At 35.9% G+C, this 23,651-nt stretch overlaps 1 protein-coding gene across 2 annotated transcripts in view; it reads right to left on the bottom strand.

Moving 5' to 3' along the window:
* Nucleotides 1–294: 294 nt before the first annotated feature.
* NFXL1 (nuclear transcription factor, X-box binding like 1) overlaps nucleotides 295–23,651 on the bottom strand; it is a 56,728-nt gene continuing 33,371 nt past the window's right edge. For both annotated transcript variants that reach the window (XM_062213286.1, XM_062213285.1), the window contains 11 exons: nucleotides 21,857–21,977; nucleotides 21,484–21,643; nucleotides 20,318–20,409; nucleotides 18,850–18,871; nucleotides 18,306–18,446; nucleotides 15,544–15,710; nucleotides 10,738–10,807; nucleotides 7,205–7,309; nucleotides 4,020–4,106; nucleotides 3,459–3,512; nucleotides 295–1,381 (listed from right to left, as the gene is read on the bottom strand). In XM_062213286.1, coding sequence (XP_062069270.1) covers nucleotides 1,208–1,381; nucleotides 3,459–3,512; nucleotides 4,020–4,106; nucleotides 7,205–7,309; nucleotides 10,738–10,807; nucleotides 15,544–15,710; nucleotides 18,306–18,446; nucleotides 18,850–18,871; nucleotides 20,318–20,409; nucleotides 21,484–21,643; nucleotides 21,857–21,977 — 1,193 coding nt within the window. In that variant the 3' untranslated portion in view covers nucleotides 295–1,207. The remainder of the gene's footprint in view (nucleotides 1,382–3,458; nucleotides 3,513–4,019; nucleotides 4,107–7,204; nucleotides 7,310–10,737; nucleotides 10,808–15,543; nucleotides 15,711–18,305; nucleotides 18,447–18,849; nucleotides 18,872–20,317; nucleotides 20,410–21,483; nucleotides 21,644–21,856; nucleotides 21,978–23,651) is intronic.

The following is a 23,651-nucleotide window of genomic DNA, read 5'->3' as shown; positions in this document are numbered from 1 at the left end:
CCATTTGGGGAGTGAACCAGCAGACGGAAGACCTCTCTGTCTCTCCCTCTCTCTGTAACTCTACCTCTCAAATAAATAACTAAAATCTTTAAAAAAAGTAACATTATAATTTTTTGTATTACTGAGCAAAATTTTTTAAAATTCTTCTTTATATTTAACTGTACTCCTATCATATTTTATCACCTATCAATTACTGTGTTCTACATCAAGTATTACAGTTTTATACACTGGTATAAATGTCTAACAAAAATACAGCCTCTTGGATATTTAAAAATAAATATTCTAGATTGCAAATTTGGTATGAAAAATTTTAATGAAAACATTAACATACAAAAATTAAACAGGAAAACTCCTTACAATGCCTTACAATCAAACAGATGTGGCTCACTGGTATTTCTCCATCAGTTTGTTTTCCATTAAGAACTGGTTATCTCTAACTATTCAGAACTGTGGTCAAGAGAAATGAAAATAAAGTACATAAAGATTATAAGCCCTTGCTCAGCATATATTGCTCATAAATATTAGTTTTAATTTTATTATTATTTTTAAAAGATACATACGAGTTTTACAAAACATGCCAATTCCACTCAAAAGCTTCTTATACAAGAAATAGCCACATGTGAAGAACCAAGACTGGTGTTTGTTGAAAACAACTAAGTTTCTGAAAAACGCACTACATTGAAATTTATTTCAATGACTGATAAACAGTCCACACTAAAAAACCAACTTCTGGAATCCAATTATACAATTTCATGTTATAATTTTAGAAGATTTTTAGAGAACCTTTAAAAAAAAAAGTACAAAGTTACATGATCAAGTATCCTAAGTAACCAAAACTTTTAAGAAATAGTCCCCTAACTGTGCATATGGCTCAGTTTCATCTGAATCTTACAAAAAACAAAAAAGTTGGCTTGAACTATTAAATAACTGAGTTAATACAAGAAAGCACAATGAACAACAAACATGTTACTCCTCCTTTAGCTAAACCTTATGAAATATTTTCAGTCATGCTTTTACTTTAAACTGTGTTATACTGTCTTTCTAGTATACTAATCAAAAGCTTAACATTCTGTCCTTCAAACGACTGAAGAGAATACAGAGATGAATGTGACTATGTAGCATGTTCTACAATATATGTTTTCTAGTATTCTAAATTTAGCAACTTAACAAATCCAATCTGAGGTATATTAAAAGATCAAAATATTTTTTAATCCACATCGCGGGCAATGTACCATGCAAACACTGCAAACACTATCCCACACACTGGAAGAACATAATATTTATATTTTTGCCAGGATGATAGCTCAACTGTCACTTCATCTCTTTTCCGGTTTTTCTTCCGACGACCCTTCAGCCTGTTTTCAAAAGCCTCCAGTTCAGCCTGAATCAAAACAAAATCAATTTTATTAAATCCAATTCATACATTGATTTCAATCTTCCCATTTCAATGAAAATAGAGAAATGTCTTAGTAATAATGATATATCATAAATATATTAATTTTTTTAAATCCTCTGTCCACGACTTGTTGCATTCAACTGGGAAACAGCGAGGGAAATGGGGAATAATAGAAAGGATGACTTGACACTGTAGGCCTGACTTTGACACTAAATATTAGTATGTTTGATTAACAGAGTGCCTTAAAATATGCACATTGCAGTCACACTTCAACACCTGCTTATAGCAAGTACTAAGTGATGCCCAGAGAAAATAAACATAGCTACAATTCTACTTTTTTATAATGCAAGTAATAAACAGTGGTTTTTAGGGAAGAAATTTAAGTAGAGAAAGAAGTTGCTAGAAGTTGCTTCTCTTTATCAAATACATTTAAAAACAAACAGCGGGACGGCGCCTTGGCTCACTTGGCTAATCCTCTGCCTGCGGCGCCCGCACCCCGGGTTCTAGTCCCAGTTGGGGCACCGGGTACTAGTCCCGGTTGCTCCTCTTCCAGTCCAGCTCTCTGCTGTGGCCTGGGAGGGCAGTGGAGGATGGCCCAATTGCTTGAGTCCCTGCACCTGCATGGGAGACCGGGAGGAAGCACCACCCGGCTCCTGGCTTCGGACTGGCGCATCACCGGCCATGGCGGCCATTAGGGGAGTGAACCAATGGAAGGAAGATCTTTCTCTCTGTCTCTCTCTCACTGTCCATAACTCTACCTAAAAAAAAAAAAAAAAAAAAAAAAAAAAAAAAAAAAAAAAAAAACAGCAAAAAATTCAAGAGGAAAAATGTTTCATGCTTTAAATTGATGGAAAGAGAAGGAAACGTAACTTTCAGTTAACATGTCCATTATTGTGGCCATTAACCACATTTGAAGAGCTTATGAAATACTTAATTCTTTAATGAGTCCAGATGTCTGAATATCCAAAGTGGTATTATTGATATACAGAAAAGAGTTAAAATATCATAAAAAGAGCCAAACTTAAGCACCACTGACATAGGAAAGTAAGTGATGCTTAAATGATGACTACAGTGATCAAGTAAACATTATATTCTATATTTTCTGTAAATAGGAAATGCATATTCAGTAAATAGGAAACATTTAAGATTTTCATCCATAAAACAAAGGTAGAGGATAAGAGGAGGAAAGAAGTTATTCTTAATAATTTAATCTGCCAGGATTTCAGTCAACCTATATTTTTGCTGAATTAGTTTGGATAACTTATTTTAGAGCTATTAGGCAAATTAACTTTACAGAACCATGAGGTGTCAGAGGTAATCCTGACCACTCTTTACTTCGCACATGAATTATTTCTAACATTATTTCTAACCTCCTTCCACATGTCACGCAAGTTTCAGTTTCCTCATTCATGTAAATGTAGATATAATATACCTTGCCTGGTAAGTTTGTATCTTAAGATACAAACTGACAAGTACTTACACATCTCTATTAGAAAGTTAAGCCACTCCCACGAACCTCTGAGGAAACCAGGATTATCAGGATTGTACTTGTTATCAAAGAAATAATAATTAAAAAAAAGCTAATTACTCTGCATTTAATGATCTAATGAGGAAATAAGGGAGTGATTTAGTAAAACAAACATACTAGTTAGTAAACAACACTTATTTATTAAAGATGGATTTGTAACTCAGCAAATGGATACTCAAATACCTCTGGCTGAGTGAAAACATGGTGTTTAGGAGGTGACATGCAACAATGAGGACATCCCCTCTCCTGTATCCCTACCACAAAAAGAACTACAACTGAAGAATGGATAAAATCCACATGGAAATAAATGGAGAATATATAAAATATTTGGGAATGTATGGGTCTCAGGCCTTCTCAGAGTTTTAACATACCTGGAGTGAAGTCAATAGATGACTCACTTTTGTTTTGAAAAAATTATGATAGTTTCAGTTCAGAAGAGAGTTCACAGTTCCTAGCACGTACTTGGAATATACCCTGTATTTACACAAAATCTAACAATAATGCCACATAAACCTGCATATTTTGTTTAGTTACCTGTTGTCTTCGTTTTTCCTCTTCAAGAACAGCTTTGGCTTCTGCTTCTTTTATCTGTTTATATACATTTATAAATAAGTTAACAATTTAATCATTAATTTTATATAGAATTTTAGTATCTTCCCACCTCAGACCCCATTAACACATCGCAACTCCTGGAAGCTTTATAATGGAAATAATTTAAAGAAATGTACATGTTATACTGAGAATTTTCACCAAGGCATTAATAGATTATGGTGGAGACGGGGAAAGGATGGAAGAAATGGGTGGAGTTTTATACCTTACATTTCAGCTTAACTACTATAATAGATGTTAGATCACAATTCAAAAATTAAAACACTGTAAACTGAAATATTTAAAAATTTTTAATATTCCTCTTGAGTTAGCATATTAGGAATCTATAATACACAAAAACACAGCTTGGATTCAAAATAGGCCTATAATATAGCAGGTTTTTATTATAGAAGATGAGCTTTCAAAGCTTTTTAAAGAGCACATAAATGTACAAAAACATATGGAAGGGCATTAGCACATTTAAAATGATATTTAGTGAGACATTACCTCAGATGCTTTTCTCTTCATTTCCTTACACGTTGTGTCACATTCTACTGAAATTTGATTTTCACGTACTTTGTTGCACTGAAGTTCCTACAAATAATCCAAATTCCAAATGATCTTTCTGTCAATGTCCTAACTAAATTTCACAAAGAGTTTATGTAACATCTTAACATTATAAACACTGTTTCGCAGTCACACCCACTAACATTTAATGATATCAAGTTATAAGCATTAACCATCTTGGTTCAAATAGTGATTACTCCTTTAGTTTCTCTTAATTGAAAAATTAACTATCATAAAATTAAAATAATCCATAAAATAAATATTTATTGAATGCCACTATTGACTTATTATTTCCTCTTTGTTTTTCTTCTTTACTTTTCCTTTTTGTTTCTTGTTATCCCTGTAAGGTTTCCAGAGACTAAAAAGTTCTAGAGCTGTGTTGTCTGCACAGAGCATTTTGGCATGTGGAAATGTTGTAAATCTGCACTATAATACTAATACCACACTAACATATGGCTAATGGACACTTGAAATGTGGCTTATGAACCTGAGGAATCCAAATTTGTATTTCTTGCTAATGCATTAAAATATATATTTACAAAGCCACATGTGGCTGATGGCTACAATCTCAGATAGTGTAGCTCCAGAGTTTTCTGGAGAGCTACATGTTTTCTCTCTAAATTACTAAAACTGCTGTTGTTTTTTTTTTCTAAGTTTAGGTAAAAATGAAGCTATGTTTGCCCTTCCCTGCCTCCTTAACAAAATAACACTAATCTACTATATTCTTGATGACATTAATACTATGATCAATTTCTGCACTATGCTATTATAAAATGACTACTGAGTTGACCAAGATAATGGTTCTAATATTCAACAGTCCTAGAATTTGTTTTAGTAGTGCTTTTATCTACCTTTTATTCATTCCTTTTTTTAAAAAAATGTTTATTTATTTACTTGAAAGGCAGAATTAAAGAGGGAGAGACAGATCTGTCATCCACTGGTTCGTTCCCCAAATGGTCACAAATAGCTAGGAGCAAGGAACTTCTGAGTCTCCCACGTGGGTGCAGGGGCCCAACCACTTGAACCATCTTTTGCTGCTTTCCCAGGCCATTAGGAGGGAACTAGATTGGAAGTGGAGCAGCTGAGACAGAAACTACACCCAAACAAGTTGCTAGCATTGAGGTAGAGGCCTAACCTACTATGCCACAATGCCGGCCCCTATTCCCTATTTCTTGTTGCCAATATCACTTTTGCTCTAAGTGCACGTCTTTGTACCAGTTTCTCCTATCCTACCACACCTTCAAACTTGAGGTTTTTTGGTTCAAATTAACTACAGCTTATAAATGAGATCACCAAATCCTATGAGTAAAGTGAATATACATTAGTGAGAACACTAGTGAAATTCAACCACTTGGAGGGGATTTTCCCCCTTAATGCTTCATTTTTAGCTGAACTTGGCATCCTCCAAGGATAGTTCAGACAGATGAAAACATTTCATGAACAATCACTGGAGACAAATTAAGTACTATTGAGTTTATAGACATTATAAAAAGCCTGGAAGGAGGATTTTATTCTTCCTCTTTCAAAAGTACTTTCAGCATGTCTATCACATGCCACACGCTGTGACAGGAACACAATAAGGAAAAGAATACAATAAGTTTTAAGTGTTAAATCAGTAATAATAGCTACTAGTTAAGGATAGTGGTCACTGTGCTAAAAGATTATATATATATATATATATATATATATATATATATATATATTTCCTCTTATATTCTTTACAATGAATCTGCATAAATGCTGCTTGCAGATGAGGAAACAAGGTTTGAGACCTCCCTAAAATCTCAAAGCTCTAAATTGTGAAATAACTACAAAGAAAGCCAAGAGGAAAGGAGTCAAGGGGAGGATGGCTTTCAGAAACGAGGCAGGGCTCACACTGCGGACTAGGCAGGAAGAAAACACTGTGTACACACAAGGAGGAACACATACATGGCCAAGACTAAAGGGGAGCACAGCAAATATGTGAGAGCACCTAAGTAACAAATTCACAGAGAGGAAAGCAAGGCAGTGAGACTGGACAAGCAGGCAGAGGTTGTATCAGATTCCCCTGTACTCCAAGTCTGTTTATACATACACATAATATGGTCTTGGAAAATGCATTTTTAAGTGATGAAAAACTTATCACTTATGTGATAAGCAGGGAAATCAACTATGAGGTTGTTGCCAAAGCCTAGTAAAGAGTTATTCCAAAGTATTAACAAGTGGCACACTGTATTTGGACAAGACATGAGATTTCAGAGAAAACTGAAAAGGTATATCAAACAGAAGTGGCTTGATAAATATATTGGAATGATGGAAATAAATGAAAAACAAAGGACCTATAAAAGATCCTCTACATATATATGTTGTATGGATAAATAAAGGAGTGATTTTAAAGAGAAGAAGAAGGACATTAACTTTAGGAATGACTATAGGAATGTGAAAAAAAAAAAAAGAGGTCCAACTATCACTGAGAGGTCAAGGAGGAATAAAATTTTAAAGGAGTCAACATTGCAAGGAACTCAAGGGAAAATGAGAATTAAAGGCTATTGGGCCATCATCTTTTCTCTCATAGGCTTCAGGAAAGAGTACAGTTTGTTTCCCCTGGGCCTCTCAGTCACCGATTTTTGTCCATTAACTCCTTCTTTACCAGTATTTTACACTAAAATGAATTATTTTCAAGTCTGAATGTTATTTTATAAGGCTGTGCATATGAGGTCTTTTTAAGGCAAGGTTTTCTAATGGCAATCCTGATACCAAAAACCAGTTTCACAAATCACTGCAAAACAAAGCAAATTCCAGACTGTTTCTTAAACCATGAAACTCACTTTGTCACTCGCATTGTGTTTCTAAAACCACAGATCTAGAACACACTGTTTCTACCCAAAAAAAGGAACATGAAGCTTGGTTCCAACATAAAACAATCTTTCTTCTACTATTAAACTGCAGAAAACTAAATTGCCAAGGCTAATTTTTTAAATAACCATTTGCATAAATAGGTGAGCTCATTTTAATAATAAAAAGATTCAAAGTTTAAAATAGAAGGCAAAAAAAAAAAAAGCCAAAAAACTATAGACCCAAAAAATAAAACCATATAAAAACAAAACCTACATAGAAAAATATTTTCAATAACTTAAAATATTTACCTTTTTTATTCTTTTACAAGGACATCTAAGTTTTACCTTCTGATTGCAATTAAAGGGACATTCACCAGGATGACACATCTCTTTACATCTATGACCGCAAGGAAGCTAAAATAAAACCAAACAAGGCAATTATATATTTACATTTTGGCCATTTTCCACTTTCCCCAGTATTTTAAGGAAGAGTCCACGCATTCCGGACCACTTCAGTTCTGTTTCTCCCTACAAATAATACAAGGCCCTACACTGTTGAACACGCTCAGTATTTACTCATTATCAAAAATGTCCCTCATAGTGGTTGTTTCAAACCTTTGTATTCCTTAACTTCACTCTCACCTTCGTTCCTGCCAGTGCTTTCAGTTTGACTTGTTAAAGCAAGCAAACATTTGCCATTAGCTCACCCTTATCCTCTCTTCCCCATCTCCACATACTCTTTCCTAAACTTCTGAAGTAATTATACCAGTCATTACCTCTAAAAGGAACTAACCACTCTGCATCAACTTTGAATCAATAATTCTCAAAGCGAAAAAAAAAAGAGAAGCATTTAAAAATCAGTAAAGGAAAATCTTTTTAAAACTACATAAAATCATGGCTATAAAGTGTGGTCTTTCACTGATTAGTGCTCTACCCCTGTAGCCTATCAGAGGTTAAAACACACACACACACACACACACTGCTTTTTATGTTGAATCTCTCTGCCTCCTGAACAACCTCAGACTCAATCTTCACAACTTCACTGACATCTTCCAAATCTCTCTTTTCCTATGTCTGGGCCTTCTGCCTTCTCTTTTCTCTAAGTCTCTCACTGTGCTCTGCCACCTCATCTAACAGCTACTCTGAATCCCTTCACCTGTCCACATCAAGTGCTGGCAGGAGTTGCATAAGACACAAATTGCGATGGCTGCTTGGTTCACCACAATTTCTCTAGGAGTCAGAGCAACAGCTGCGCTACCTATTCAAGTTCCGGATTTGTGGAGGGAGGCCTGTGCAGAGGTGCCCCAGGGCCCAAGGTCAATCAATCAGATTTTCTCCTCAGAGAATCGGACAGGAAGAGTTGGTGGTATGAATAATCATCTCACTACCCAACCCCCAAAGTTTCTGCTGCCAAGACCCTCAGCGCAACACAGTTCCTCCCTTCCCAAAGTTTGACTACACAGCATTTCCTTCAGAATCTGTGAGATGCTCCCCTATATCCTCAAAATGTTATCTTTTCACCATAATTTAGTCAAAACTGATTCTGTAGCCTGCAACTAGCAACTGAAACTCCTCCTGGAAGCACACTGTTTACAGGTAACAATAATGCCATTAATCCTAAAACAGTATTCAAACTCCCTAGTAAACAAGAAAATATAAATTAAGACACAATGAGATACAAAAAAGATGGGCAAATATTGAAGATTTTGATAATCTCAAGTGTTACCAAGGATGTGAAATCACAGGAAGTTTCATGTACTGAACATTGGAAAACTTATTGGTAATTTTCCATTTACAGATTACAAACTGGAATAACAATTCTTGAAATCAATTTGACTTCAGTTATTAAAGTTGAAATTATACATTCCTTATGACCAAGCAATTGCACCACTACATGCTTACAGAAATCTGTGTACATATGTACCAAAATGCACAAGCAAAAACGTTCACGGCGGCATTTTTGATAACAACCCGAACTGGAAATGACCCAAGTATTCACTTAAAGATGTGATGCCTTACCCTTTCCATTCAAAGTAGGATGGGTTTTTCCTACTCTGCTCAGCTCTCAACAACATTCTGCTGGCACTTTAGTAAGTCAGATCAAATGGCTTGTCAACATTAAGTACTGTCTAATTCATCATGTTCAATTTTAATACTACCAATAAGAAAAGTTCTCTTTCATAATAATAAAAGCTTTTAAAACAATATTCTTTGTACATAAATGCCCATACCATCATTACCATAATGGCACACATTCAGTGCTTACCATATTCCAGGATATTTACCTGTTATTGTTTCATTTAATACTCAAGATGGCATACTCCAAAATGGGTATTATTGCTACCAGTTTATAGCTGAGTAATTTTTTGACAACAAAGTTGAATAATTAGTCCAAGTAAATAGTAGAAAAGCTACATGGGGATGATAAAACTAAATTCAGAAATGATTTCTGAAAGTAGAAATACACAAGATTCTTCTATGTAGAATCTTAAAAAGCTGAATTCACACAAATACAGCAGAATAGTGGCTACCTGAAGCTGGCTGGGAGAAGGGAGTAGGTTTCGAAGATGTTGGTCAAAGGACACAAAATGTCAGTTAGATAGGAGGAATAAGCTTGAGAGATCCATTGTACAACATGGTGACTATAGTTAATACTTAAAAAGTAGTTAATACTTAAAAATACTTAAAAAGTGCTGAGAATTGGAGCTGGCACTATGGCACAGTGCAGCAACAGCATCCTATATGGGTGTTGGTTTGAGTCCTGGCTGCTCCTCTTCCCATCCAGCTCTATGCTATGGCCTGGGAAAGCAGTGGAATATGGCCCAGGTCCATATGACAATATATGTATGTATATATGACAATACATATGAAAACTGGTTTGATCCAGCCATCCCATGATGTATAAATATTTCAAAACTACATGCAGGGGTTGGTGCTGTGGTGCAGTGGGTTAAAGCCCTGGCCTGAAGCGCCGGCATGCCATATAGGCACCAGTTTCAGTCCCAGCTGCTCCTCTTCCCATCCAGCTCTCTGCTATGGCCTGGGAAAGCAGTGGAAGATGGCCAGAGTCCTTTGGGCCCCTGTATCCATGTGGGAGACCCAGAAGAAGCTCCTGGCTCCTGGTTTCAGATCAGCTCAGCTCCAGCTGTTGCAGCCATCTGGGGAGTGAACCAACAGATGGAAGACCTCCCTCTCTGTCTCTACCTCTCTCTGTAACTCTGTCTTTCAAATAAACAAAATAAATCTTAAAAAAAAAAAAAAAAAAAACTACATGCAGTGGGGCTGGCGCTGTGACATAGTCCGTAAAGCTGCTACCCGCAGTGCCGGCATCCCACATGGGCGATGGAGGACCACCTGCTCCACTTCTGATCCAGCTCCCTGCTATGGCCTGGGAAAGCAGTGGAGGATGACCCAAGTCCTTGGGCCCTTGCACCCGCATGGGAGACCCAGAAGAAGCTCCTGGCTCCTGGCTTTGGATCAGCACAGCTCCAGCCGTTACGGCCAGCTGGGGAGTAAACTAGTGGATGGAGCACCTCTCTCTCTCTGCCTCTTCTCTCTCTGTGTAACTCTGACTTTCAAATAAATCAATCTGTAAAAAGAACTATTAATGGGTAATTCCTACTTATAATATCCTCAAGTTTCATAAAGAAATTTCATAAAGAACATTCAGTTAGGATAGATTATATTCTTACAGACATCAATTAATTACCTTTCCTTTCTGGACCCACATTTTACTGGGTCCACTAAAGACCTGAAGAAGATGGCCAAGAAAGACAAGATAGAGTAAAAAGCCAGAGAAATAATGTCTAGGGGACACAACTTTAAAGATTCTGCAAGCTTACCTCTTTGGGGCACTGATTTTTGCAACAACTGAGAAGATTCTTTTCATTTTCATCAGCTGTGGTTATTTTTCTAAAAACAAGAAAGTTTTGATGACACTCAAACCAAAATCCATTTCACAGCATAATTTTACTAAAAATAATTCACAACTTCAAACACATCCAGAAAATTATCTTATTTCATTTTTCTCAACATACATTTCAATTATGCCTCTATGTGTAACAATTTCCTTCCAATTACTTGTTATGATAATTCAAACTACCCTGCTCTCCATCCACTACCAACAAATCAAATGTCAAAAGGGCAATAACTGCAAGAAGGAAATACAAAACATACACAGAATACATTTATGCCTGGCCTCTCTTTAACAGTTCTTTCTAGTTCATCTTTTGTCACTGATCAATCATTTAATTCATAAATAGAATACATTAAACAATCTACATAAAAATCACAAACTAGTTTTTAATGTTACTTCAAATGGAAAATTTTAGGCTATTAAGAAAGAAATTCATTTAGTGTATTAGAAGTTTTTCTGGTTGTTTTTAAAATTAGAAATTAATGTTAGAAATTAATAAATTTTAGATCAGTCTGTGCTTTTATATCTAACTCAGAGAGTAATTCAGAAAAGTCACAAAAATCAAGGAGTAAAACTACTTTAATAGCCAAGTGAACAGAAGCGTAATATACCACCATCCCAGTTAACAGCCAGTGCCAATCTAAAACTCCCTATATCACATGCTTCACTGTTCTCTTCCCCTTCACCTTTCTACTTCGTTTCCTTTATTTTTCCTATTTCCATTCATGAGATAACACAGACAAATCACCGTAAGTTTAGTCTACTGGTGATTAAAAGTGTTATCTTAAATATTCACATTAAGTTAGCTATAATCGCTAAGACAGCACTTCAGTTTTCATGGTAAAGTTTGACTTAATAACACCAATAAGTTTTATACTGGCTCTATTAAAAGCTGTTACATTTTTTTTCATTCTTATAGGCCATAGTTGAAGAGATGGAAACACACTAAAAACAGGAAATATGAATGCTATACCCCCAGAACAAAATAAATTTACTGGATTAAAAAAAAAAAAAGAGTCCAGACACAAGGACTCTCAAATACAAAGAAAGTAACATATACAAAAAAATATTTGGAATAGGAATAAAGGAATGATTGGAGAAAATTTCATAACCTTTAAACATGTTTACAATACAGCTAAAAGCACAAAAATTAATTAGGGGGCCAGTGCTGTGGCACAGCGAGTTGATGCCCTGGCCTGAACCACTGGCATCCCATAAGGACGCCGGTTGAAGACCCGGCTGCTCCACTTCCTATCCAGCTCTCTGCTATGGCCTGGGAAAGCAGTAGAGGATGACCCAAATCCTTGGGCCCCTGCATCCATGTGAGAGACCCAGAAGAAGCTTCTGGCTCCTGGCTTCAGATCAGCACAGCTCCAGCTGTTGTGGCCAATTGGGCAGTGAATCATCGGATGGAGGACCTCTCTCTCTCTCTCTCTCTCTCTCTCTCTGCCTCTCCTCTCTCTGTGTAACTCTGACTTTCAAATAAACAAATAAAGCTTTAAAAAATTTTTAATTAAATTCTGAACTAAAAGTTATTTAAAAAAGAAATAATGATAAAAGTAAAAATCAATGTGGTAAAGAGTAAAAAAGCCAATCCCATGAATTAACTGAAATCCTAGGTTTCTTTTAAATAATGAAAACAAAATTATTAGGTAATACTGGAGAGGGCAAAAGTAAATAATATTCAAATAAAGAATGACAGAAAAGTCATAAGACAGAAAAAAATTTTTAAAATCATGACTATAAAGCCTCTATAAAAATAAACTTGAAAGACTCTTAGGATCATTGGTTACTATCCTCACTCTGTCTTTTATGACCTTGTCTAAATATGATCAGAGTCGGCAAACTTGGAAGGCTTCCATAGCCTTGGCAACTCATGACGACAGCCTAGGGTGGTTACTGGCGCCATAAACTAGAGTGTCAATTTGTTGGGTCAACAACAGGAGCCACTGTGCACTTGCTCCTCATGTGGGATCTCTGTCCTTAATGTGCTGTACATTGTGATTTAATGCTATAACTAGTACTCAAACAGTATGTTTCACTTTGTGTTTCTATGTGGGTGCAAACTGTTGAAATCTTTATACTAAATTGATCTTCTGTATATAAAGAGAATTGAAAATGAATCTTGATGCAAATGGAAGGGGAGAGGGAGCAGGAGAGGGGAGGCTTGTGGGTGGGAGGGAAGTTATGGGAGGGGGAAGCCATTGTAATCCATAAGCTGTACACCGGAAATTTATATTCATTAAATAAAAGTTAAAAAAAAAAAAGAAGCAGATAAATTTTCAAGAAAAATACAGTTTTCCAAAACTAACCCCATTAGAGAGGAAAACACATAAAACTTTCATTAGAGAAAAATAAAGAAAGTTACCAAACACACCAAACACACAGGCAAAACCCAAGGGGAATTACACCAACTCTCAATGATCAGTTAATTCTGATGCAACTAAATAAAAATAGAAAACCAAGGAAATAAAGTACAGAAAATCAAGGAAATAACCAAGTTTATTTTATAAATCAAATATAATATTGATATCCAAATCTGATGAACACAAAATAAAATTTATACACTAATATCATTTATGAGTATTTTAAAGCTCTAAATGATTAGCAAACTAAATACAAAAGTACATTATGAAAATAATACACCATAATGAAGTGAGAAAATTTTCCATGAATGCAAAGTGGGCTCAGTAACAGGATATACTATATTAATAGGTCCAAGAACAATAATCTTTTGGCTATCTTCATAGATGTCAAAAAAAAAAAGCATTTGATAAATTATCTCTTCCTTAAAGACATACTCAAAAGAACAAGAACTGCTGAATAACACTGCCATAAAGCCAATTATTTTATATAATATAGAAATACAAGAGGTAGTCTATGAAGATAAGAGCAAGGCAGGGACATCACTATCTCCAATACTATTTAACAGTAAATTGGAAGTATTAACCAATATCAGAAAAAAGAGAAACCAGTTAACAGGCATAAATACTGGCAACAAATAATTACGTTAAAAAGTGATTACAAGGCAAATGAAACAAAATCCCTTAACTAAGTCAAAAGAAAATATAATAAACAGGGAGAAAATATTTGCAGAATATATCATATTTAACAGGCTAATATCCCTAATACATACAGAATTATTTAGAAATCCAGGAAGTCATAAGGGAAAAAAATATCAAAACTCCAAGAAAAAAAATGCACAAAGGATATGAATAGTCAATTCACAAAAGAAATTCAAAAATGATTCTCAATACATCAAAATAGCCTAGAAGTAACAACACATGAAGAACAGTAACACTGAGCAGCTTTCACTGTCCAATAAAAGGCTTCCTGGGACAAATGGCTCATCCCTGGGCTACAAGAGGTCAAGTACAAGATGAGCCTCAGACATTTTTATTACCCCAGGAAGCAAGAAATACTCAAAAAATGATGGAAACATGTCAAAAGGACATGTGAATATTTCAAATGTGTTTCCATGGGTCTTTGATATCCAATAATTTAAACATCAAAATGACAGTAACAGATACGAATAAAATAAGAATTGGGCTATGCTACCATTGATGAATAAGAGAAGGGAAGGATATTTCTTATAGAAAAATGCCAGTTAATAAATGTAGAAAATTACCAATTACCAGTTGAAAATTACCATATTAACAACTGATAACTTAACCAGAATAGTAAATCGATGCTAAAACTAGTGGGTGAAACTTTGATGAAGAGTAAGTTATATTCATTTATTTATAAAAAGTGCACTTGACAGAGCTGCATGTTATAAAGCTGAGAGTTAAATGGTAAATTATGTTAAATAATTATTAAGTAGGAAACAACTGGAATTATTTGCCCTCTACATAATCCATGATGTAAAAGTTTTCATTTTTGAAATAATCAAAATATATAGGTCATATCCTGGTAAAATAAAAGCTCTAAAACTAACACTTGTAATAAGCAAAGGCCCACCTTTTAAATACATAATTCAAAAATTATGTCTAAGTAACAATGTACAAATTAATAAAATTTTTAAAAGATGTATTTATTTATTAGAAAGGCAGAGTTAGAGAGCAAAAGAGAGACACACACACACAGAGAGAGAGAGAGAAATATCTTCTATCCGCTGGGTCACTCCTCAAATGGCTGCAACAGCTAGAGCTAGGTCAATCCAAATCCAGGAGCCCAGAGCTCTTCCAGATTCCACATGGGTGCAGGGACCCAAGCACTTGGGCCATCCTCTGCTGCTTTCCCGGGCACATTAGCATGGAGCTAGATCAGAAGTGGGGCAACTGGGATTCAAACCAGTACCCATATGGAATACTAGCACCACAGGTGGTAGCTTTACCCACCACACCACAGAACCTGCCCCATGAGTCAAATTTTGATCAAACAAAATTCTAGTTTGACACAGTTATTTGAAAAATCTGTTATAGCAGTGTTTCCTCTAATGTTAAGAAGCAGTGATGTAGCTTTTCTCCAAAAACATTTTATACAGAACCCTCAAATAGAAAAAAGAAGAATTTCCCTGGTTGAAATCAGAGTGAAGGATGTAGAAGGTGAAGGAATCTACATTTCTTCCTTTCAGATCTCTACAGAAAACTCTAGGCCTGCAGAGCTTAAGGAACACAAGTGAAAAACATGAAAAACACTCCTGAAAGAATACTATAAAGGATTCAGAATTACACAAAAATATCATTCAAATAATTTTAGTACTACACCTATTTTTCTTCAGTCCACTTACCTACATTCCACATATAAGCTTGTAATCTTGCAGTGACATTTTATCCTAAGCATCTGAACACAGGGAGGACATTCTCCAGGATGACATGGCAACATACATGGATGAGGACAACCCAGCGGCCGTGATTTAGAGCACCCTTCTTCACAATGAAGGCATTCAGGGCCAGCCTGAAAAAACAGCAAGGAAATAAATCATCTACACACAGAAGTCAAATATTTTTACAAATTAAACATAAAACTCACTTATCCCATTAAAAGTAAGTACTTTCTGTAGTCCTTAGAAATACAGTTAGTAAAATGGTATATGATCTCAATAATCTTAAAAATGCACAAAATGAATAGTAAGATCATAAATATGACTTTATTCATACAGACGTTTATGCTTACAAACCTACAAACTAAATAAAATTGATCAAACTATCTCACCATTAAAAGAATTTGACTATATAAAATATCCCCATTACAACTATAAAGCACTTCCTAAAAAACAGTCAATGGCAGAAAAAAAAATAAAGTAAAATGTTATCCATTCACTTCTACCCAGTAAGTACAATCGTTATCAAACAACGCTGGCCCCTCAAGTTCCATGTTCTAGGGAAGACTATCTTAATACAAAAATGCAGTAAGTCTGGCTGTCAAGTATCGTATGCAGTTCTAATTTTTTTTTTTTTTTTTTTTGACAGGCAGAGTGGACAGTGAGAGAGAGACAGAGAGAAAGGTCTTCCTTTTGCCGTTGGTTCACCCTCCAATGGCCGCCGCGGTAGGCGCGCTGCAGCCGGCGCACCGCGCTGTTCCGATGGCAGGAGCCAGGTGCTTCTCCTGGTCTCCCATGGGGTGCAGGGCCCAAGGACTTGGGCCATCCTCCACTGTACTCCCTGGCCACAGCAGAGAGCTGGCCTGGAAGAGGGGCAACCGGGACAGGATCGGTGCCCTGACCGGGACTAGAACCCGGTGTGCCGGCGCCACAAGGCGGAGGATTAGCCTAGTTGAGCGCGGCGCCAGCCTGCAGTTCTAATTTTAAAAACCAGGAGGATTGGTGCTGTGGCATAGTAGGTTAAGCCTCTGCCTGTAGTGCCAGCATCCCATATGGGTGCCAGTTCATGTATGAGTTGCTCCATTTCCAATCCAGCTCCCTTCTAGTGGCCTGGGAAAGCAGTGGAAGATGGCTCAAGTGCTTGGGCCCCTGACCCATGAGGGACATCTGGAGGAAGTTCTGGCTCCTGGCTTTGGATCGGCCCAGCTCCAGCCGTCGTGCACATCTGGAAAGTAAACTAGCGGATGGAAGACCTCTTTCTCTGTCTCTCCCTCTCTCTGTCTATAACTCTGTTTCTCAAATAAATAAATAAATAAATATTTAAAAAAAGAAACAGAAGTTTTAACCCACTGAGCAATATTAGAATAATCCACAATAATCCCCCACTGATCATATTAACTTCAAAAATGAGTTTTTTCTTGATGTTCTAGAAAGCTAGGGGAAAAAAGCCATAGAGCAGCTGTACTCTAACTAGTAAGGATGATTTTAAATCATTATAATTACTTGTTAAGCTCATTTTATAACTCTATTATCTTTTATAAATATATTTTAATTAAGGATCAAGTCATGCATTGATGGAAGAAATTATAAGCAATATATTTGTTTGTAGGTTTACACATGAAGAAAGATGGTACTAAGGAGGCCAGCATTGTGGTGCAGCAGGTTAAGCCTCCACTTTTGATGTCAATATCCCGAGACTGGTTCAAGTCTGGCTGCTCTGCTACTGATGCCAGGGAAAGCAGAGGATGGTGGCCTAAGCACTTGGGCCCCTGCCTCCCATGTGGGAGACCTGGATGAAGTTTTGGGCTCCTGACTTCATCCTGATCCAGCCTGGACCATTGCAGACATTTGGGGAGTGAATCAGTGGATGCAAAATCTCTTTCTCTCCCTCTCTGTCACTCTGCCTTTCAAATAAATAAATAAATCTTAAAAAAAAAAAGAATAATATCAAGTCATGCATTACAGTTATCAAAGAAAAAAGCAACTCACAATACAAGTAAAATTTTCAACAACACAATTCATATTATTAATTTAAACATCTTTACATTTAATGTTACATGAGAATAAAGCCAAGTTTGACATTTCTGGCTTATTCCTCATTAAGACACTTGCAAATTTTATTGTAGTATAGAACTCTAGGGAAAAGACATTAATCCTTTTAAAAATAAACCAATTTATTTAAAATGTTATTAGCTACATTGTTTTTCCTTGTAAAATGGCTATTTATAGAGATCTTTGAATGCTTGATTTCTCATCCTTTTAAAGTTTTTTTAGTAAATTATACAAATATACATCTCTGATGCTCTGACATTCCAAAAAAATTTGAGAATTTATTAAAACTGTGAACACCATCTATCATATATGTCAGGTTTGAAAAACAGCTGACAACAAATGTTCTAGACTAAGAGATATGAATGGAGAGAGGTGGAGGTGATATTACCACCTACAATAAAAGAGATATAATTTCTTTTTGTCATGAAACTATATCCTATGTATTAACACAGACAGAGCATGTGAGGAGCTCCACATTAAAAGGTACATTATTATGAGGTAGCACAAAGATATAGGGAAATATATACCAAGCTGTTAAAATTGGTTGTCTTAGAGGCAAGGAAGAAGGAATGAGAGCAAAAAAGTAGAAAGACACTAAAACAAAATAGAAAAGTATTTATGATATAATTAGAAAATAAATGTTTCAAACATATATACACTCAACCTAAGTATATTACCTTGTTTTTGCCGGTGCAGCCTTCAATTTCAGTTACTTTGTGACATTCCTTCATACATGTATGATTCTGACAATCTAATACGCGGCCACAAACTCTCTTACAAGAGTAGGGTCCTACAGCATGACATGGTAGTGGGCTCACCTTTTCATAAAAAAAATGGAAGTCAGCACAACATACACATAAACAGAATCTTCGGGACTCATTTCCCAAAATTACTTTGCTATCATTTGATAACAGCTTTCACAAAGGTCTAATATGTTTCATCAATAATAAAATTTTATCAAACTCAAAGTAGCCTATCAGAAGTCTCCAAAATATGCCAAGAAAAAATATTCCTAAAAGGCAAATTTCAAGAGGATGCTTCCATAGTGACAGGACACACACTGGCTTATCTCAAACAAAATCACAGTACATTTTTAAAACTAGTAGACAAACATTGTGCTCTTTTTAAGACTGAAATAGTAATAACACTTTAATTTTTTTATTTCTAACAACTCTAGTACAGAAGTATTAAGCTCATTGAAAAACTGTGCCTATAACTCACCTCGTGTTTCCCAAGGCATTCCCTACAAAGAAAAATAAAATGAAATAAAAACACTATAAATTATTCAAAAAAGATATCTAAAGAAAAGATTATAATGCATAAAGCTTTATCAAAAGCAAATAATACATACATATGGAAATAACTAAATATAGCAAGGTTATAGGATACAAAATTAATATGCAAAGGCCAACTGCTTTCCAATATACTACTAGCATTGATCAACTGGAATTTGAAATTATAACACAACATTAGCACAACAAAAGAAAATGAAAAAGATATGCCTAACAAAACAGATACTAGATCTATGGAAGAAAAACAAACTGCTAACTAAAGCAATCGAAGATTTAAATAAATGGGACTGTTCATGGACATGAAGGCTTTACCTAGAAGAATGTTTGACAGAGGACAGAGGCTTAATAAACATTCACAGAACAGGTGAATGCACCTTTGAAGACAGTAGGGGACATCGGTAACCCTAAACCACAATATATGAAGACTGCCAAACTCAACTATATCATAATTATGACATGACTATCACACGTATTCGTGAACAGGTATGAGGCTCAAAATTTATTTACTTCTTTATCCAAGTAAAAAAATACTTTTTTTTTTTTTCCCCAAAGCCCAGTAGTTCTAGCTAGACTCTCTAGTATAATATTATAGAGAAGTAAGTAGCAGGAGCAAACATCTAATCTTTCTGCTCTGAAAGACAAGTTCAGTCTTTCACCAATAAGCATGATGTTAGTTGTGGGCTTTTCATAAATACCCTTATCAGGATAGGCAAGTTCTTCTTTCACTGTAATTCGAGTGTTTTTAAATCAAGAAAGTGTGCCAGGTCTTGTCACATTTTTCTGCATCTATCAATTGTGCTTTATTCTAACTATACTGATTGAACACATCAACCATGTATTTCTGGAATAAATCTCATTTGGTCATAGTGTATGATCCTTTTTACGTGTTGCTGGAGTCCATTCATTGGAGTTTTGCTGAGAATGGTTATATCTATCTTCATATAGGATACTGGTTGGCAGTATTGTTCTGATGTCTTTCTCTAGTTCTAATATCATGGAAATACTAGCCTCATTAAGTTAAGTAAAGTTTAAACGTTCAGAATTCACCAGTGAAGTCATCTTGACCTCTTAGAATGGGTGTCATCAGAAAATCTGAAAAATGATGAGTCTCTTGAATGTGTTTTTATAACTGTAAGCACAAATTGCTAGAAAATTAATAAGGACATCAAATTCCAGCTTGGGGTAAAGACCCAAAAAGGAGTAAATATCCATAGGTGATTTCCAAGTCACACAACAAATACAGCTAAAATAGAATGAAGCTGAACATGGTGACTAATTTATACTCTAGACCTGAAATAATGATGAAATGAACTAAGAAAGAAAGGAGAGGCTGATTTAAGATACAATAGGACTATGTCAAAACATTTTGTTGTTTAAGTTAAAATGCTAATACTTACGTAGGAATAGGAACTTGACATGGAGGACAAGGTAATGCAGTCTGAATAAATGCTGGCTCTGAGGACTGTTCCCAAGGGCCAGTGGGCTGGTGCTATAAAGCAGAATGTTAACAATTCAAACTCTGAAGAAATAAATTAAATGGTCATTTAAAGACTCTAATTAGATAGTTTCATGTATCCTCCATTCAAGCAGGCTGAAAGTTTTTTCAAGTAATCAACAAACTGTTTTCTGAAATACTTTATTTCATCTATATTATATCAGATTGTTCCCCTCCACATACATTTGGTGTTAAAAACTGAGGCAGGCTCCAGGTTTTAAAGGGATCAAGGCAGTATAGTTTCCTATAATTCTCATAAGCCAAAAGGAGAATGAGAAACACAGTTGTAAACTCCAAAATCTACCAGTTGAATGCAATCTCTATTATTTTGTTCAGTGCTTTTCCCATCACCTAGAAGAATGTCTGACACACAGCAAGGGCTTGAAAAATAGTCATAGGAGAGGTGAATAGATCTTTTAAATAACTAGAAGAGGGGCCAGCGCTGTGGCGCAGTAAGTTAATCCTCTGCCTGCAGGGCCAGCATTCTATATGGGTGCCAGTTCTAGTCTCAGCTGTTCCTCTTCTGATCTGGCTCTCTACTGTGGGCTGGGAAGGCAGTGGAGGATGGCCCACCTCCTTGGCTCTGCACCCATGTGGGAGACCCAGGGGAAGCTCCTTGCTCCTGGCTTCAAATCAGCTCAGCTCCGGCCATTGTAGCCGTTTGGGGAGTGGACCAGCAGATGGAAGACCTCTTCTCTGTCTTTCCCTCTCACTGTCTGTAACTCTACCTCTCAAGTAAATAAATAAAATCTTAAAAAAAAAAAATCAAAAAACTAGAAGATATCTAAAACCCTAAACCACAATACATATAGGAAGACTACCAAATTCATCTATATCATACCATCACACTGTAATAACCAACATTTATTTATTGGTTTTTCTCCATTTCTATACCATAAGTGTCTTTCAATAGAAGATCATCTGATTTACCTTACCCCAATATCTAGTATGTAGTACAGAATTTATTACCCAAAAAGTGTTTAATCATTCCTTGTTGAGTGACTAAGTAAAATCAAGATAATCTGACCACAGCAATGAACCATACCATTAATAACACTGTTCTCTTACCCTGCCAGTCTGCTTTATTAATGCTTGATCATGACACGGAGCAGGACACAGGTGACCACATTTCTCCAAAACTTTGTGACAAGGTTGATGACATGGGGGACAAGAGCCAAAGTGACAGCGATGTTTTTCTTGACTTGTATGATGGCAAGTTGGTGGTCGACTAAATCATAAAGTATAATTTTTTTTAATTACTTTTGATCATTGAGCACTCACTTCTAAAGTGCAATTACCTATTTACATACCTTCAGATTACATAAAGAAGGAGCATATTTTAAGTATTTAAAACACACCAAAAAAGTGAATACTAACAATATTTAAAAGATGAATTTCAATTGTAAGGCACCAGATGTAGTGTGCACAGTTTCATACCAACCTGCATAGCTCTTTGCACTTGGGTGGTCTTGTGGTACGCTCTCGGCCACAGGGTACTGTCACCTTTGTCTTACCACAATTGCATTTCACATCTACAGTTTCTGGGCATGGATAGCAACTGCCTGAAAAAAAGTCGGATATTTATAAAGAAACTTTCACTATTGTTTATATATCCTTTAATGGTAAAATCAATAAATCTGGTAATTTTTTTACACAATGGAATAATCTACAAGAAGAATGAAGAATGACAGCAAAGCAAATGAATCTTACCACACAGCATTAAACAGAAGAAGCTAGACACAAACAGTATTAGTACAGTATGAGATCCCATTTAGATAAAGTAAACAGGACAAACCAATCAACACTGTATGAAATCAGAATAATTATCAAGTACACAAAGAGAATTTTGGAAATGCTGGTAGTATTGTGTCTAGTGATCTGAGTGATTTGATTACATGATGAATTTTATTTTGTAAAAATTCACCACAGTGGTCAGCATCATAGCCTAGTGGGTTAAGCCACAAACTACACTACTAGCATCCCATATGGGTGCCAGTTCATAAATTAGCACCACTTCCAGTCCAGCTCTCTTACTAAAATGCTTGAGAAAGCAGTGGAAGATAACCCAAGTACTTGGACCCCTGCACCAACATGAGAGACCCAGATGAAGTTCTTGGCTCCTAGCTTCATCCTGTCCCAGCCCTGCCTGTTACAGCCATCTATGGAATGACCTAGTAGATGGAAAATATCTGTGTGTGTGTGTGTGTCCCTCTCCCTAACCCTGCCTTTCAAATAAATCTTTTTTCTTTTTTATTCGAAAGGCAGTTATAGAGAGGCAGAGGCAAGAGAGCTATGACATGGCCGAAGCTATGACAATCTGAAACCAGGAACCAGGAGGTTCTTCCTGGTCTCCCACATGGGTGCAGGGGCCTCAGCACTTGCACCATCTTCTTCTGCTTTCCTAGGCCATAGCAGAGAGCTGAATCAGAAGTAGAGCAGCCGGGATTCAATCGGCACCCATATGGGATGCCGGCACTGCAGGCAGCAGCTTTTTACCCACTATGCCACAGTGCCAGCCCCTCAAATAAGTCTTTAAAAAAAAAGAAAAAAGGAATCACATGATAAACCTGTGATCATCATACTTTCCTACTCTACTACGTTAATAGTTTTAAATTTTTTTCACTTAATATAATGTGTTCCAAATAACAAATTTAACACATTACTCATTCAAAACTACAACATGAAAAATATATTTAAGCCTCTAGATAAGCCTAATATTAACAATAATCTTTTTGGCCTATTTTCATCCATACTTCCACCCAAGTACACTATTTTTAGATAAACCCTCTAATAAGAACAACTTCTCTCTGGTGACCTGATAATGGTTAGTGACAAGTGCAGTCAGTTTTCCATTATTGTGCTTTGTGAAAGACTAAATTCTAAATCTTCATTTATTGCCATAATTCCATGTATTTTCTAAACATTTAAAAAATGAAAACTTACTAGGTTTCAGCTTTTTGCTCTCTTTTGTTATGAGTTGATGGAAATACACAGCAACAAAATGAAAGAAAATCTTTTCAAACAGGCTACAAAGTTTAAGAAGTTCTGAGATCATCTTAAGTTCTGAGATCATCTTAAGTTCTGAGATCATCTTAAAGGTTTTCTTCCAGTTTAGTTTTCCCAAGCAACTCCATCAGAAATTAAATATAAGGAAGGTAGAAGAGTTTTCAACAAAGGAGTGAACACCTAAAGAAACCGCTGGCTAGGTATCAGGACCAAGCAAAATACTGATCAGA

This window comes from Lepus europaeus, chromosome 16 (assembly GCF_033115175.1).
Source record: "Lepus europaeus isolate LE1 chromosome 16, mLepTim1.pri, whole genome shotgun sequence".
Taxonomy (NCBI): domain Eukaryota; kingdom Metazoa; phylum Chordata; class Mammalia; order Lagomorpha; family Leporidae; genus Lepus; species Lepus europaeus.
This window is presented reverse-complemented; position numbering and strand designations above follow the sequence as displayed.